General features: G+C 42.2%; 1 protein-coding gene across 18 annotated transcripts in view; it reads left to right on the top strand.

Moving 5' to 3' along the window:
* Positions 1-18,296, top strand: part of Snap91 (synaptosome associated protein 91) — a 110,808-nt gene that overhangs the window by 82,384 nt on the left and 10,128 nt on the right. For 4 of the 18 annotated variants that reach the window (XM_075965062.1, XM_075965061.1, XM_075965064.1 and 1 more), the window contains exons 14-24: positions 119-133; positions 261-422; positions 5,772-5,879; positions 6,498-6,770; positions 6,997-7,074; positions 7,258-7,329; positions 7,720-7,803; positions 9,115-9,198; positions 13,932-14,066; positions 15,675-15,824; positions 17,678-17,708. In XM_075965062.1, the coding sequence (XP_075821177.1) occupies positions 119-133; positions 261-422; positions 5,772-5,879; positions 6,498-6,770; positions 6,997-7,074; positions 7,258-7,329; positions 7,720-7,803; positions 9,115-9,198; positions 13,932-14,066; positions 15,675-15,824; positions 17,678-17,708 (1,192 nt within the window). The remainder of the gene's footprint in view (positions 1-118; positions 134-260; positions 423-5,771; positions 5,880-6,497; positions 6,771-6,996; positions 7,075-7,257; positions 7,330-7,719; positions 7,804-9,114; positions 9,199-13,931; positions 14,067-15,674; positions 15,825-17,677; positions 17,709-18,296) is intronic. The other 14 variants (XR_012909978.1, XR_012909977.1, XR_012909983.1 and 11 more) reach the window with 8 other exon arrangements.

An 18,296-nucleotide genomic window follows, 5' to 3' on the forward strand; every position in this document is an offset into this window, starting at 1 on the left:
GGAGGCACAGGAAGCTCCGGTGAGCCTGAGCCTCGCCTTGCTTGCACATTGGCACGGTCCGATGTTTCAGCTGGAACTCTTGTTTCTTCCTATGCTGCCACTACGTGGACATGGATAGACCTTTTGGGAGAGGGTGAGTAAAGCCATGTTTCCTAGCTCCTCCTGGGAGCACTACCTGCAGTGTCTCCCTGTGGCCTTAGGAGTCTGGTCTATCTGTCTTTTCCTCCTCTCCCCTCTGCTCTGTCTCTGGTGAAATACAGATTCCTTGGCTGCGCTTTCCTCTGCTCCCTCTGAAGCACCGATTTCAGACCCGTTTGCACCAGAACCTTCCCCTCCTACTGCAGCCACTGAAGCAGCTTCAGCTTCTGCCTCAGCCACCACAACCGTGACGGCTGTCACTACCGAAGTGGATCTCTTTGGAGGTTAGTCAGTCACACCACTGCTCCTTCGACTCCTTTCAAGATGGCTGACATACCTGAGATTTAAGGCGTTTGAATTGCTTTGCACAATGCTAAAAACATAGCAGGGTGTAAGTACTTTCCCAGTGTTGGTTCGTATACATTTGACTGTGCTAAAGTCATCAGCTTCTCTCCCTGTAGTTTTGGCACCTTTAGAGCAGAAGCTGTGGCCCTTTGAACACACGGATCTTACATCAGGATCTGACTGCTGCCAGACTCTGGCCCACACAGGCCCTCCCAGCAGGGCCTCAGTGAGTGATCGCAGGCTTCTGACACATTTAGGTGTGGCATTGGGGCCAGATTAGAACCAGCCTGGGGAACATTTGAAGACCATGAGAGAGCAATCCTAGCCTAAATAATTTCTTAACATTTAGACCCCCCCCCCAAAAAAAACCAATTGTGAGGAATTAAAATTTGGATGGCTTGTCAGAGTTGGCTGGTATACCTACTTTTGATTGTTGTGTCCAAATAAGATGCAGGGTCATCTTGATTTTTAGAACTTTGAAGGCCATCTGAAGTGGCACTTGGCATGCTGCTTAAAACCAAATACAGGTCAGTCTCAGAAAGAATTGATTAGAAATATGCTTTTCATGTAGATGCCAATTCTGACCCAGTAAAATTCCCCGCAATACGCCCAGATACAATGAGCATGAGAAGCCAGGTCATCTACATACTTGAATCTGAGAAAAGCCACTGTGCAAACTCAGAGAAGTGTGTGTACCACATACACACATCCAAGGGGTGGTAGACTCGTTATAGTTTTGTGTTTCTTCATTACCATATAGCATATTTCCCAGGGCCCTTTCAAAACATTGTAAAGAAATTGAAGGAAGCAAGTGATATTGAAGCCAGGAGAGGTTTGGCGGGCGATGGCAGAATCAGTGCATTCCCTTGGGCATGAGCACTTACTCAGACACATACCACTCGGCTATGCAGTGCCCTCAATGCTGAAGCTGTCCAAAACAGGTGGTAGTAGCTAGACACAGCATTTCTGTCAGTCTCGCCGAAGAAGTTGTCTGTCACCTTGCTGAGTCTTCATGCCAACAGAGAGAAACACATTTCTTAAAAAGCAGAGAAGCGCAGACTCTTGAGCATTTCTCTAGCAGGAACCACTCAAAACAGTACTCTTTGCCAGTGTTGCCCTAATCTTTTGAAATTAAATTTTTTGTTGTTGTTTTAGCTTAAATGTTTAAGATTAACTCCTTCACCCTTGCTCTCTCCAGCGCCACTGCTCGCATTGAGTCTGAGTGGTCTGTCATGCAAGATCAATGGAAAAATTGATCAGGTTGGACAGAAGTTTTGTACTGCAGCATTTTTTTTGCAGCTTTCCAGAATAATAAAGCCCAAGATATTTCTTTGAAATACTGTTTGAGCCGTTATGCTATTTGTGATTGGTGTCTGTCAAGCAGAAAAATCTGTATCTTTGTAAATATTCTCACTGTGGCATTATGTTTGCCTTTAAATACAAGTCTTAAGATGAGGTACTACAGAGTCACATCATGAAATACCAAGAACCAGCAGCCCTGTGTCTTCATTAGTGTCCCCTCTGTCACCTGGCAGGGACATGCGTGAGGATGAGCCCTTCTGTCCCTCTGTCACCAGGCAGGGACATGCGTGAGGATGAGCCCTTCTGTCCCTTCTGTCACCAGGCAGGGACATGCGTGAGGATGAGCCCTTCTGTCCCTTCTGTCACCAGGCAGGGACATGCGTGAGGATGAGCCCTTCTGTCCCTCTGTCACCAGGCAGGGACATGCGTGAGGATGAGCCCTTCTGTCCTTCTGTCACCAGGCAGGGACATGCGTGAGGATGAGCCCTTCTGCCCCCTCTGTCACCAGCAGGGACATGCGTGAGGATGAGCCCTTCTGTCCCCTCTGTCACCAGGCAGGGACATGCGTGAGGATGAGCCCTTCTGCAGGTTTCCTCACATAGTCTATTCCTCCGCTCCGCTCTGTGAGCTGTCTCCTGGCCGCAGACATCTGGAAAAGCTCTGTCTGCCGCAGTTGGGTCTCTGAGTACACCAGGGCATCGTTTATCGTCTTCAGTAATTCCCCCCTAATCTGTTTCATGTTCTTTCCTGGTTTATAACAAATCATTTAGAGCTTTGACTTAAACTTAATCTCTGCGGCATTTCATTGGCCAGCTTAAAATATTTGGGATCTCTAACATGGGTACCAGCCACATTTTGTTTGAATAGCTTTAAAATGTCATATGTGGGCACACCGGGGAGGCTGTTGGAAGAGAATAGCAAACTTGAGGCCAACCAGAGCTATGCAGTAATTTCTGTACCAGCCTGAGCTACATAGGAAGCCCTCTATCTCAGAGATACTCTTATGAGTTTCTATGTGATGTCTCTAGCAATATAGATTTCTCTAGAAACAAGTATAGTAAGTTTTAATTTAAGAAAAATATGGCTATCACATTTCATAAATATAAATTTTTAAACATCAAAGTTTAAAACATTAAACATAAGCATTAAGAATCTATGTCTTTTAGTACATTTGAAATGGGAGCTTGGAAGAAATATTCAAATTTATATCTATATAATGTTTTATTATTCTATGTTAGTAGTTCATTTAAGTTTTATATTGTCTTTTCTGATATTAAATTTACTAAATCTTTCATTTTTAAGGCAAATTTTTAAGAAATAGTGCCTGCTTTCTGTTGTCTTACAGAACAGAATGATAAGATACGTTGTGCTTCAAGTTTTTTATACAAGCCACAGATAACTGATAAATAACAGCATTGCTCTTTTAAAATATCCTGGTTGGGGGCTAGTGAGATGGCCCATGGTGAAGGTACCTCTGCCAAACCTGATGACCCGAGACTCATTCCTAGCACCCAAGTGATAGAAGCAGAGGAGAGACTGGAAAAAAATCCCTTTCCTACATTCACGTCTTTGGGAAAGATTTTGGTGAGAATTTGAGAGAAGCTTATAACATGGGTGGCAGCAGAGCCTCTTCTCTTTAAGAGAGGCTTTGGTGGGGGTCAACAGTTAAGTTGCTGGTGTTTAGTAAGAGATATGTGGCTGGTGGGGAGAAGGAAACCTCTCCTAGAAGGTAGCTGTTAGTGCAGACTTTGCGTGTGCGTAGGTAGTGACCGGAAGAGCCTAGGCTGTAAGCATCTCCTGGAGCCTGTTACTAATACATTTATTCTAGAAGCGATGAGTAGTATAGTGGACAGGGTGTGGTTTGTGACCGTTCACTGTAGCAGCCAAACACACAAAGCTCCAGCCAGCAGAAATGGGCCAAATTCTGACCCGACCACTTGCTGGCTGCATGGCCTTGATCAAATTACCCAAGTTATTTTTTCAGCTGAAAAACGTAAGTTCCATAGATTTTCGTGTGCAGCAAGAGGCTCTGAGGTATCTAAATATTTCGGGATGGCTAGATCAGGTTACATATTACTTCACATCACTTTTTTGTGGGTAAAACACTTAAAATCTCTGAACGTTGGTTCTCTTCTTAGAAAATGGAGATAATAAAAGGCACCATGTGAAATAGTTACAGAAGTTAAATTTAGTCATTTGTTCTTGTGGTTTCTGTGATTCTCGGTGCCATTGGCCCCAGCTGTGGATGCTTAGGCATGAAAGGAAAGATCCCTGAACCGGGGCATGATTTTGGGAACACTTCCCCCCTCCTGCCCTCTGCCTCCCTGCCTCCCTTAGGGTTTTCACGCTGCCCACTATAGTTGTCTGGAAAGTGGGTCTGCACTGATTCTCCAGTTTGTTCACATGGTTCCTACCCCTATCCCTCAGGATAGTTGAGAGAAGTGGTCAGTTCAAATGGACGTGTGCTCTGTTGGTGTTGGTTGTTGTTGTTTTGTGTTTTTGTTGTTGTTGTTTCTCGAACAGGGTTTCTTTGTGAAACAGCCCTGGCTGTCCTGGAACTAGCTCTTGTAGACCAGGCTGGCCTTGAGCTCACAGAGTTCCACCTGCCTCTGCCTCCCAAGTGCTGGGATTAAAGGCGTGCACCACCACCACCTGGAGAGTCACCATGCTTTGCTCAAGGAACTTTTAACGCAAATGAGTCTCTTGTAATGTCATTTTTTATTCCACAAAACATAAGGACTCAAGATGTTGCTTAAAAGTTTTATGCCTAGGCATATTTGTTACTTGCTGCATTCAATTGAGAGGCAAGGACCTTGACCACAGGACTTCTTCAAGCTTTCCACACTGAATGAATCTCTGAGAAAGCAGCTATACTGCGTGACGTTTCTCATAGTTGTCCAGTTCCTCTTAAGGAGCAAGGGTCAGTTTGCTAGGACGCGTCAGTAGGTACTATAGGAAATCAGGTTTGGGATGACAAGTGGCAGGTACAAGTGGGTTGATCCCATCCTCTGAAGGCTTCGCCTTCATTCTTGCAACTTTTTGCATTAACTCTGTAATATAATACGTAATACGGTTCGCTCTTGGGCAGACACTGGGAATGATTTGCATCTCTCAGCCATCAGTGTATATTTAGGGCTGGGAATGTAGTATGCAAGGTTCTGGGTCCCACCCCTAGCATTGAAAACAAGAAAAAGAAAACATAAGTTGGGCCTAGCTGTATGTTATTAGGGTTTCTTCTGTAAATAATGCACTTGCAGTCTTAAAACATGAAATTATATTTTTAATCTGTTGGAAATGAATCACTTTCCAAATAACTAGAAAATATAATAATATTTGAAAACAATAAATGTGAGTAGAAATAAAGACATTAAGCATCATGCCCTATTTTGGTTAACTGGTTGTTTCTTTCAGAAGAGTTTCTCTTGTATCCAACCATTCTTTCCAGGGTTAGTGAAAATTTTGGTGAATTCCTTCTAAACCTTTCATGTTGATAGTATGTTTTTTTCTCTACACTAGGCTAGTTTTAACTTTGCAATATTAGTTTACATATCTATTAACTATTTAATATTATTTGTATAAAGAAAAGACATTGGAATTTTCTAGAAGTCAGAGGTATAAAATGTTTCAACAAAGAGGTATTATCTGGACATGAAAGTTTAATGTCTTAAATTATATAGTAAAGTTATTTTGTGTTTTGATTTTTGCATCCATTAATTTCTAATGAAACATAAAACATGCTTTTTAGAACCCTTATACAATGAGAATCTTGTTGGATCCTGATGGTCTGCAGTGGTATCCGCATGCCTTCATTCGGATGTTAGCTGCCAGGGGACACGCAAAGAATAATGTTCTGTGATTACCAACAGTGCATGGAAACATTCGTGTTGTATAAGGGAGCTTTCTTCACAACCTAACTCAGTTCTTTTACGATATTTTCTTCTCTTTTTATTCCTTTAATTTCTGTTACTTTAAAAACTGCACCCAAGATGCCTTTGCAGCTTCTCCTGGGGAGGCCCCTGCAGCATCCGAAGGGGCCGCCGCACCAGCTACCCCAACCCCAGTTGCTGCAGCTCTTGATGCATGCTCAGGAAATGGTGGGTTTACACATGAGCCAGTCTGTTGTTTTTCTGTCCTAATGTGAAACCTGCATAGTTAGATATGGCCATATGTTTTTTTCCTGATTTTATTTTCTTATTAGTGTAAACTGTCATTCATCACAACTGAACAAATAATGCCAACACTTAAAACATTAAGATGATGAAGTGCATACTTATCAAAATTGGCAATTCCTCAAGATTGACAATTTTTCTCAGTGCAAGTATGCTCTCTTAATGTTTTCCCCCTCAATTGCATTCTTTTATGATATTGAGTTCAAATATATTGGCATGTTTTAATGAACCTTCAGAACTACCAAATTGACTTGATTAGGTGAGGGCACAAAAGATCATGATCCCCGAACCAAAACTATAAACTAATCTCACAGCACCCTACAAAATATTTCAGATTCAATTTGTGGTACCAACTGTATTTTCTTCTTTCTTTAGAAAAGCATCCTAATTGCTGACTTTTGCTAATAAGATATTGACCCTATGTAGCTGAGGCCTAGCTAGCGTGTAAATGTGTGTGAAGTGTCTTTTTACCTGTAGTTACAACTCTGCCTCTTGCTTTTTCCTGACTGATGCTGTGTGTGTCTCCACTTTCCTCTCCAAAAGACCCTTTTGCCCCATCTGAAGGTAGTGCAGAGGCTGCGCCTGAGCTGGACCTCTTTGCAATGAAGCCACCTGAGACCAGCGCTCCTGTAGTTACCCCTACAGCTAGCACAGCCCCTCCAGTTCCCGCAACTGCTCCTTCTCCTGCTCCCACCGCTGTGGCAACCGCTGCTGCCACCACCACCGCCACTGCAGCTACCACCACTGCCACCACCTCCGCTGCCACCACCGCCGCCACCACCGCCGCCGCTCCTCCTGCTCTAGATATCTTTGGTGGTAATTTGTTGTTGTTACTGAATTTCTCCCGTCTGGTGGCTTGAGTCTGGTCCTGTAGTGCACTCATGACTCTTATGCATGAAAGCTATAGGTAAATGGTTCTGTAGAAACCATTTGCTACTTAACCCAACGTTCCTCTAAATGCTCGTTCAGAAAACTGGCTATTGATGCTGTTATAGGCTTGATTTTTCAGACTGAGTGAAGGCCTGTGTGTTCTTGGTCTTAGATTTGTTTGATTCTGCTCCTGAAGTTGCTGCAGCGCCTAAGCCAGACGCAGCTCCTAGCATAGATCTGTTTGGTACAGGTAAAGCCAAAGCAACCATTTCTTCAACTCTGTTTCTGTAGATGTGTCCTTTGTTTCTGTAGATGTATCCTTGGTCAAGCCCTTTGTAGTTGCTGTGATAATGCATTTGTTAGATGTGTAACTTTGGTTTCAGCTTTCTGCTACTTATTTCTACTTGGTTTTGGTTTCTTTCACTTTTGGAAGATGCTTTCTCCTCTCCACCACGAGGGGCCTCTCCGGTGCCTGAGAGTACTCTCACTGCTGACCTCTTATCCGGTGAGTGCTTTGCCAAGGTCAGGCCTTCAGAGCTCTCTCAGGAGGGGCATGGGGTGGGGGCAGGGGCTCATGTGGGGAATGATGATCCAATACCCTATAGGTTTGCCTTATGTGTTTTAAAACTAAGAATTTACTTAAGAGAAGATTCCCATTCTGCAGACCATTGTCAACTGGTGAGGGTTGTTAATAATTTCAAATATAAGGTCGGCAAAGAAAAAATTCTGTTTCCCATTGGAACTTCAATACTGAAGAGTCCGCTTTCATTTGCTTTCCTAAACTGTTAAGGTTTTCCCACCCTCTTCCTGTAACTGAAATCCTGAGGCCACTGTCAGGGTTCTGGGTTTTATTGTTCCAAGGGTGACTTGCATGTTCCCGTGTTCTTCACTGCAGTGGACACATTTGCAGCGCCGTCTCCTGCAACCACTGCCTCTCCAGCAAAGGTGGAGTCCTCGGGTGTGCTAGACCTTTTCGGGGGTGCGTATCTCTCCTTCTTCCGCACTTAAGCCATCTGGAGTGATTTCTGTTCTGAGTAGATTCTCCTCTTTCATTCTGTTTCTTTTGCTTCTTTTGACTCTCAAGCTGCTTTTGTCTCGTGCTTGTAAACTTTAAGTTGTCCAGACCTTTTTCATTTCTTTGCCATCATCCCTTTCATCTTCATTGGTTTGTTACAGCTTTTCTTTGTGTGGCCTAACAAAGCGAGAACATTTTTCATGTGAAGTCTTCCTGTTTTCAGCCTTTTTCTTCATCCTGATTTTTAATCACTTAATTGGAGTTTCCTCTCTACCTGTTTTCTCAAAGATCCTGATATGTTGATTACGTAAACATTCTTAAAAGCGATATAGACACGAAGTGGGTACTTCGGAATTGAAAACAAGCCAGTCATATGTCATCATACTCAACACCACGGAGTTTATTTGCATTGAATTTAGTGTTTTTAAATCTTTCCACAGAACTCAGAGATGTTTTTCGGGTTTAAATGTATCTGTTCTTCCTTTGCATAGTATTTGAAAGCAGAACTATACATGGACTATATTGATTGTATTTGTGTGCATGAAAAAATCTAAAGTTCTTTCTTAGCCATAAACTTGCAGGAAGGAGACAGGTCTGAAGTGAATCATGGGTACCCATAAAAGTGAGTGAGTGTCTTTGGACTAAAACATCGTCTTTGCAAATTGTAGCCACACAGACTAACTATTGTTGCTGGAGCATCCTAGTATATATGAGGATACAAGGAAGATACTCCTGAAGGTGCTCAGACACCTAGGTACAAGGAGATCTGCTGCAGCTGCTGCTGAACTGGGCATAGTAAATGTTTAGAAGCTTAAATGGGAAATCAGAAAATTATGTTTTTACCTTTGTTTAAAAAGTTTAAAATATCAATCCTGTTTTTAACAAATGGCGAAAATCACTTTGAAACATTCATTTGAATAGTATATCTTTTAATCTTCCATCAAGGCACTAATTTTTAAATATTCTAGAACTCTCTTGAAAGGCTGTACTCTTTAGAGAAGACTCTGGTGGCACACACCTTCATCCTCTTAGTTGGGGGAGGGGTCCCAAAGCAAGCAGGAACTGCAAAGTAAGACCCTATCCGAAGATATAAAATAAAACAAACTGCTTACATCATGGTTTGGTTCACTTGGTCATTTCACGTAGACCGAGGAGGCAGACTCACCATACAGAGTGTTATGTCTGTGCATGTTTCTATGTATTTCACATTTGAATTGCCTAGTTACTTACTGTTTGACCCTCTTACTTTCTTGCTGCATAATGGATAATGGATAGATGCATTTGGAAGTAGTGCTTCCGAAACCCAACCAGCACCGCAGGCTGTTTCTAGTTCATCAGCATCGGCAGATCTACTAGCTGGTAACTGATTCCATTAAAATGGCATTTTATAAAAGTTAAGTTTGGATATAGTTTTGTAAGTAATAAATGCTACATAATTTGCAAGGTATATTTTTAAATTTTTCTTTCAAGACATGAAATTGAAGGCTATAGCATTATATATAATAGAGGGTTTATTATTTCTCAGAATTTATTAAATTAGTCCTCAACCCACAGCTGTGTGTATATAAACCACCCCTGCTGATTCTCTCAATTTTATTTTCAATTAGCTTGTTTGTTTTTATTTGACAAAAAGGTAATGTGCTTTGTGTAGCAATTCTGTCATATAATGGCTGCTCATACTTTTTGGAAGGAATCTGTGGTAAACGATGCTGTAATGTTTGACATTTGGTTTTGTAATATGTGAATCACCACAGGAGAAACCATTAGAGATTTCACCTGTGGAAATGCTGTGACAGATATCACGAACTTTTTGAGAAGCTGCTCATTTTTCTGTCTGAAAACACTGGGTGACCCGAGCTTTCTAGGAAGTAGGTGGGCACAGTTTGCTGAGGTAGAACCCACAGATGAAAAGAATGGCTCAAGGATGCAAACGCACCTCAGACCAAGCCTGAGCCTTCTTTGGGGCCAAGACAAAGTGTACTTAATGAGCGTCACACTTAGAAAGTGGCCAGATGGAAGGCCCCATCTTTAGGCTTTGACCCAGCTTAGCAGAGAAATTCACAGCATGCTAACCTTGCTTCTAATTTTGCATGAGGGGAGCACAGAACTAGTCTAGCAGAGTTTTCTTGACACTCAAGGGCAGCTTTCAGTGTACTCCGAGGCACTTCAAGAGATGCATTTTGGTCCTCAGGGTAGCAAAAAGGTAAGGAGTGTGAGTCACCTAAGCACAAGGGAGTCCCCAGTCTAGAATCCTTCGCTTTAAATACCCTGGCAGTCATGCGGCCCTAAAGAGTAACCAGTTTTGACCAAGGGTAACCATAGCTCACAACCTAGGATTGCACAGGATCTCAACACCAGTTGGATCAGGCCAGGGAGCATGCTAGCGTTCTCAGACTTGGGATGGATAAGGACAGAGCTAGTGGATCCTCCCCAACCTTGGGTGCTGCAGCAGATTTCCCTTGGGGTCACAGCTCTCCTCCAGGAACTGGAGGAAGTAGAGGCAGCCCCACTGTTCACCTTCCTTGCCTCGGTAATTCTGTCTGGTGGCTTCGGGCTCTCCAGCAGGACTGGCTCTTTTATGTCTTTCATAGCCCCTTTGGCTCCTTGACCAGAATGATGCTTGCGATTGCCAGATCTCGTCACAGTGACTGCTTTGAAGAACCAGGCCCCCACTTTGAAATCTCTTAGCTGTCTGGAAGCTAAAGTGTAACATAAGACTGTGCCCTTCACATCCCCCACCGCGGCTGACTTGAGACAAGGCCTGCCAGCCTGCCTGGCTTTCCTCTCATCCTGGATGCATTTCACAGCAGCTTCAACGTGGCCAGACACTTTCCACCTCTTATTAAACCAATACATTCAATTCAGATTTCTCAAGCTCCAGCAGTAAGGTTTTAACAGGCCACTGGAATAGCAGTTTCAGAGCTCCTTGGTGGAAATGGTACTGCTGCTTTTTAAATGAGATAATTGATTATAAATCTTTGGCTCTAAAGTTGTGGTTAAAATCAACTGTTCTGGCTATCTGAAGAAGTCGTTCTTGGATGTCTGCTGGTCTGCCATAGACGAGATATGTCACTGGAGCTGCTCAGACCCACTAAACAGGAGGCCGACCACAAGACCACACTGTCTGTTCCACTGTCCTTAGTCCACTGCCTCTGGAAACAGTATCTCAGAAGAGCTTAGAACACTAGGGCCTAAAGCCTACAACCTGGAACAGAGGCCAAGGATCTTGGGAAAAGGCAAACATTTGCACGGCATGCCAAGTCAGAGGCTGGTGACAGAGCCAGGGAGTTTGATCCTAGAGGATTGCCACAAGATCTAAAGCACCCCTGGGGAGGGAAGGATCGCAGCTGCAGAGGGATTTTTTTCCCAAAAGACTCACTTTGGTTCATGTTACACACGCGCGCGCGCGCACACACACACACACACACACACACACGCAAAGAAAAAAACCTTAAATTTTTCAGTAGACCTGACCATTCTAAAATCTTACTAAAGTGAGCTAGAAAAGAGATTAGTGATGAATATTCCAGTGTCTATGCACTTTTAACCATGTTGTTGACTCTGCTCTCCTGTTCCTTCCACTGCATTTTCTTCTGACTCTTTGAGAGGAAAAATTATTGCATAAACATTCATGTTTCTCTGGGCTTCCTACTTACATAAATTAATGTTTAATGCAAGCAAGTTTGTTTTGGGTGTTAGAGTCTACTTTGAATCAAACCATTTCCTGTAAGTTACTTTGGTCATGGGAGATCTGATTTTCTGAGCATGGACAGCACTTTCACCTAGTACCCTGATAAAAGAAATTTTAAATTACATTTTTAGTTTTTCTAAAGTTTAATTTGAGAAGCCAGTTTCTCCCTGTTTCACTTAACCAAAAAAAGCATTTCTTATGATTGTGTAAATATGACAGCGTCAGGAAGTCACGTTCTTAGTTTTAAAAGCATTATGGGATATCAGCACAATTGTATCTCCACAGGTCAACATCATACCTGCAATTCAGCTCACAATGGTACCTGACTTATTATATTACCCAAATATCTTTGTTTAATGCATATAAAATAGAACAAATATTTGGGACATGGCATTATGGTGATTTGCAGAACTAGCACCTTGGTTTGTATAGAGACATAGTAACCACCTATATAAATAAAGAGCTTTTAAAATAAATAAATGGGTATGGTGGAGTATGTCAGTGATTTCAGCATTTAGAAGACAGAAACACAAGCAAGGATCCCAACTAGTTTGAGGCCAGCCTTGTCTACGTAACGGGCACTCAGGGCTGCATAGTTAAGGACTGTCTGAAACACAAAAGCTTTAAATTTACATCACTTTTGATTTATACAGATAACATGACTTGAATATTATTGCCCACTGCTAAAAAGATGATCAAAGTTTACTTTAGAAAAGATAGGTTTTGTAAATTGCAGTGTTAATATATGTATATATATATTTTTTAAAAGATTTATTTATTATATATACAGTGTTCAGCCTCCATGTATGCCTGCAGGCCAGAAGAGGGCACCAGATCTCATTACATATGACTGTGAGCCACCATGTGGTTGCTGGGAATTGAACTCAGGACCTCCGGAAGAGCAGTCAGTGCTCTTAACCTCTGAGCCATCTCTCCAGCTCCAACATATGTATATTTTTGAAATCTATTTGTGAAGAAGAGATGATGGGACTAAATTTGAAAAGAAGCATATACAACAAATTTGGTTGTAAGAAAGACTTCCAGGCATGGTGGTGCAGGCCTTTAATCCCAGCACTCAGGAGCAGAAGCACGGAAATCTCTGTGAGTTGATCAGTCCAGTCTATATAATTTGTTCCAGGCTTATCTGGGGCTATATAGTAAGACTGTGTTAAAAAAAAAAAAGAAAAAAGAAAAGAAAAGAAAAACAGATGGACTTCTGCTAAAAATAAACCCTTTTATTTATTCAGTAGTAAGATACTACTGAATCTTACCAAACAATTATCACCTCCTTGCAGGTTGCATATTTTTACACAAAAGCAACAGTCATCTTAGGCTTCTATTTTCTGTTTCTTGAGAGACATGATCTGCTTGCTTGAGAGACATGAGAGACAGAATTCAAAGAATAAATATTTAATTTGAGATCTGATCAATTTTTATAAGTCCTTATCATTCACTCAGTAACCATTAACTTACTATTTCAGGAACTGTGCTAAATATTAATAGAAAAGACAGGAGGAAAAGGCATGCAGCTCCTGGACCTAGCCAGCTGTCTCTGGAGCTGCTTGGGGAACACAGGCATGGAGACATGATGGGAGTGGCGTGGAGCTCTGCTCCGCATGCTGAGGACAGTGATATATACTGTGGAGTGCAGCCAGCAGCATGTCATGGAACTCCTTTCTAGGGGCCTGTGGCATTAGGAGCTGTGAGATTGGCAACAGTCTGGTTTGCAGGGGTGGGGAGCAATCAGAGTTAGAGCCAGAAGGCTGTTATACAGAGGAATCTAAAGGAATGGGGTGCCAGGGAAAGCATTTTGAGAAGTAACTGTCAAGGTTTTCTGCTCAGAGGGACTGCCTGGCTGACCTGCAAAGAGACTAGAGTGGCTGCGCACTGCAGTGGCTCACCTGAAAGCGGTGCTGAGAACCTGCCTACCCTCTGTGGTACCAGGGAGCTAAAAATGTGGAAATTGGGGATTTGATGCCCATTTTCTTCTTTACATTTTATTACTGTGTGCAGCTAAACATGTAATTGCCTGTGACTGCCATTGTAAAGTTTCAGTGCAATGATAACTTATCTGAAGTCTAACCCTTCTTTGCTCTGTGTATTTCATCATAGCAGATTCTGATAGGCACAAGTTCTAATGAGCTTCACTAATGTGTGTATTTCCTACTTGAGTGCCTGTTTCAAGAGCTACCTCGTGTCTGGATACATTGGATCTGTCATTCGTACCTGACAGGTCAACATGCTTGGAGAAGCTCTTGGCCAAACAAGCCTCCTGGTTTCACTAGTTGCTAATCATGTGGTCATTCTTCTTCAGCTCCTGTAGCTTTTTCTGACTCTTGTTTTCTATGGTCTTTTCCCTATCTCCAGCTGACATTTTTCTGGGACTTTTTTTTTTCATCAGGATTTGGGGGTTCTTTCATGGCCCCTTCTACAACACCGGTGACTCCAGCTCAGAATAACCTGCTGCAACCCAATTTCGAGGCAGCTTTTGGAACAACGCCTTCAACTTCAAGCAGCAGCTCCTTTGATCCATCAGGTGAGTCACCGGTTGTTCAGACGCTCATCCTTATTTCTGGTAATATAGCATCGACCTCCCCAGGTTAGTGTGATGGTAGGAGACTTACAGGTGGATATTGTTAGCCTGGTTGGTGGCTCTCAGCCTATAGCTCGTTAAATTTTCTAGGACACGTTTGGTAGCTCTAAGAATAACCTCCTGTCCTTTCTTTTTCTTCTTTTGGATTCTAGCAGAAATCTTACCACACCCACCATCTATTTTGCACGAGCTCACACGCACATGATTTAGCGGTGGTAGAGGGAGGACAGACACTCTGTAGTGACTCTCTGAACAGTGTCTGAGTGTGTGGACACCCAACACACACCCCGCCCCTGCTGTTGCTCACACCCTCTGAAGCTTGCATGGCCCTCGTTTTATGAAGTTGAGACACGACTAGTACCTTTGCTTCTAACCTTTCATCACTGCTGTCATTTTGTTTGTATTCTCTTCCATCCTCCTCTTCTCATGCTGGGTCCTTACTACAAATTTTCAATTGGTGAGTTTTTGGCAATTAAATGTGTTTCAAGAACACCCTAAATATATTATCCCCCTGCCTGACAATCTGGATGCTTCTATTGCCAGTGCTGACTTGAATGCTGTCTTTCCCACCTTAGAATGACTGTGTAGTGGTGTTTATGGTAGATGTACGTAGTTTCTTTATAAGAATGTAACAAGCCCGACATTTTTATGTAGATAAGGTATTAGCAATAGTGTATGGATATTCCAAGCCTGTATTTTGGATAGTCTTTCTGTATTCTAGGAACTGAACATATAGTACTTGTCATCTGGGGATCAGGAACACCGGTGGTGGCTCTTGACGTCCATCCTTAAAATCCCATTTATTTTAAATAGGCCCAAAACGTATAACCCAAACATGTGACAAAAGGAAGGGGGAAATCAAACTTAACTGCCTCTAAAATGGGACTAAGTGGCTTTCCAATACATATTCCTAGATGCTGACAGAACACCATTTATCTTATGCTAATTTCATTGGACACTAGGGAATTACAGTTTTTCAATTACAAATTGCTTTAAGACTGAGCATCTTAGGTTAGCTAGGGTAAAATTATTTGTAGTTCACAACACATCACTACCATTTAGAATAAAAAGTGGTTAGTGGTTTTCCTGTTAGAGTAGCAATGGCTACCACTTATTGGAGTGCCTGTACAGAGGCTCCATTGTAATAGACGTGCGGGAAAATGTTTCCTCATTGACCCTTCCAGCAAAGGCCTATGTTAGTACCATCCCTATTCACAGGTGAGAAAACGGAAGTGTCCTCTCCTGATGCTCAGAGCTTAAGGGGTGTGGCTGAGTTTCAGCCTGGCCCTGAGCTCTCTCTAGTACGTTATAGCACACAGCCTTCCTCCCCGTCTTTCTCCATGCTCATTAACGTTTTCATGTACTTTGAGTAGACATAAGTAAACATGTTCTTTTTGGTGTTCATAGTCACAAACCATATGAATTATGTTGTCCCTTTTATAATAATGTATTTTTGTGTTCCCATGGTTTCATTAAAGACTGTCTTTTGTATATTATCTCTCTCTTGTCTCTTTTTCCAATTTTTCTGAACCCGGTCTGTTTGATTTCCAGTGTTTGATGGTTTAGGTGATCTTCTGATGCCAACCACGGCACCATCTGGGCAGCCTGCACCTATCTCGATGGTCCCACCCAGTCCTGCAATGGCAGCCAGTAAAGGCCTTGGAAGTGACCTTGACTCATCTCTGGCCAGCTTAGTGGGCAGTGAGTAATCTAGTTTTATTTACTTGAAGCATGTGAGAGTGATATTCTTTTCCCCTGGTTTTGCTTATGGGTAAGTGACTAAGGAGTGGATCACCCAGAGCCTTTCTTTAGAAGGTAATCACTTGCTAGTCCACTGTTCTTGCAAAGAATACCCACTTCACTTTTAATCTAAAAACAAAAAACACCCCCCCCCAAAAAAAACCCTAAAAAGCCCACACTGGCTTGCACAGGTAATATTCAAAGGCATTCTATAGCAGTACATAACCATCTGAAAATAGATTTATACTAAGTACAATATATTTATAGTATCTGAGTTTCATTTTTCAACAAGTATTTATTGATTAGGAGGTATTCTTCCAGGCCTTAGGGATGAATCAGTGAAAAAAAAACAGATACAATTTCTATTCTTATGGCCCTTGCAAAGGGCTGAGACAGAATAGCGAAAAGCTTTATATATATATATAATTTATTTTATTTTTTTAAAAAGAAAACAAACTATCGTTTTTCATCGGTGGCTCTGATGCTCTCTTAAAATTTCTACAAGTGCAAGGCATCCATGTGGCACACAGACAAACATGCAAGAAGAATTTCTTTCTCTCTTTTTTCAAGACAAAGTTTCTCTGTGAAACAGTCCTGACTGTCCTGGAACTCACTTTGTAGACCAGGCTGGCCTCGAACTCATTGAGATCCACCTGCTTCTACCTCCCAAGCACTGAGATTAAAGGTGTGTGCCACCACTGCCCAGCTGCAAGGAGAATTTTATACCCATAAAATAAAAATCATTTTTTTAAAAATAATCAAAATTATATGTAAAGATTTCTGTATTTGGATTAATTAATATGTATAGTTTATTTTGTAGTGCTAAGAAAAGATACAAGAACTAAATATTAAAATCATCATCTAACAAATCAGCTTCACACTTACTAGGGGCACTGGGCTGGCTGCTCCCTCAGCCTCAAGAGCTCAGCTTTGGCAAAGCCTCGCCTTCTCCAGGAGGCCTTGCACCGTTTGGCTCCTTGCCCTCATCCTCCTTGTTTAGCAGCCCGTATCGTTTGCTGTTTTCACATCATCGTTTCTTGTCTGTGTCGCGCCATTAGAGTGCAGGTTCCTTCGGCACGGGGGCCCGTAATACTTCTCTTTATTGCTATATCCCAAGTGCCTAGGCTAACGCCTACAGCTAAAGCACAATATATCTTTACCAAGTTGGCAAGTGCAGTGCAGTATGGGTGAGTGGTTGAGCCGGGTCTTCCCAAGGTCACTCCCACCTTCACAGTCCACTTGCAGGCTCCTGGAACCCAACCCGTGGTTCGGCTCACATCTGAGCATCACCGCAGCAGCGAGAGACGGGCACACAGCTGCATAAGACCTTTCAGCCCAAGGAAGCCCCTTAGGGTGTGAGGAGCCAGGGGTTTGGTTGACGGCTAACATGGGCACACTCTGCCTGGCACCCAACTTGCAGGAGGAAAGCGGGTGTTTAGCATAATTGACACCACATATGTAAACAGTCTAGACCCAGTGATCAGTTAGTCATTGTTAGCTCTCATTAAAGACAGCTTTTTATCCACTAAGGAGGCTCACAGACTCCCACTCTAACAGGGCTTTTCAGATAGCAGTCCAGACCTGGGCAAGTCCACACTAAGTGATCCTTAAGACTGATGTGAGATAAAAGAAAATTTAAAATTCTGCTTTTGTTCACTAATATAATTTCTTTTTCAAACAACTGGACACAGTCATTGCTAGGCAAAACTACAGTCCTTTTCTAAGCCTGTGAATGCTGGATGTCTCAAATACTGAAATATATAAGCTGAATATAAAGATTTAAATTCTTTTTCTTTTCTTTTACCTGTTTGTAGATCTTGGAATTTCTGGTACCACAACAAAAAAGTAAGTAGGGGTTTTTTTGGGTTTTTTTTTTTTTTTTTTTTGGTTATCTGCTTTCCTTTGAACAATGTGTTGGTGTGTGTTTATTCAAAACTATCAAAAAACATTTCACTCACTTGGGTATGTTATTTCCCAGTCTTCCGTTAGGTAATTTCAGTTGTTTTTAATTTCAATTTACATTCTTGTTGTTACTCTATTGAAATCTCCAAATTATTGCTCTGCTTGAGAAAGAGTGATGTGTTTCAGGCCAGGATCACCACTGTTACATCTGGAAATGTTTTGGGATGGAGTTTTGAGTTTTTTGCATGTTTGTTTTTATGAGACAGGGTTTCTCTGTGTAGTTTAGAGGAGCTTTGAGTTTGAGATTCAGTCCCGTATTTCTGGCTAATGTTGATTTAAAAAAAATCTTTCCTGGTTCGTAAAACTGATAAACAGTATATATCCTTTTCTCGGCTATGTTTTGTCATCAAAACTGAGGTGCCTGTTAGAGCTGCACAGTGACCGCCGAGCAGGGTAGAGGTGCTGCACGGCTGTGTGAAGCCCTCTCTTGAACGCCGTCATCAGTGCATTTGAAATCCAAGAAGTTACAGG

The sequence above is a fragment of the Microtus pennsylvanicus genome, chromosome 3 (assembly GCF_037038515.1).
Source record: "Microtus pennsylvanicus isolate mMicPen1 chromosome 3, mMicPen1.hap1, whole genome shotgun sequence".
In the NCBI taxonomy this organism is placed as follows: Eukaryota; Metazoa; Chordata; class Mammalia; order Rodentia; family Cricetidae; genus Microtus; species Microtus pennsylvanicus.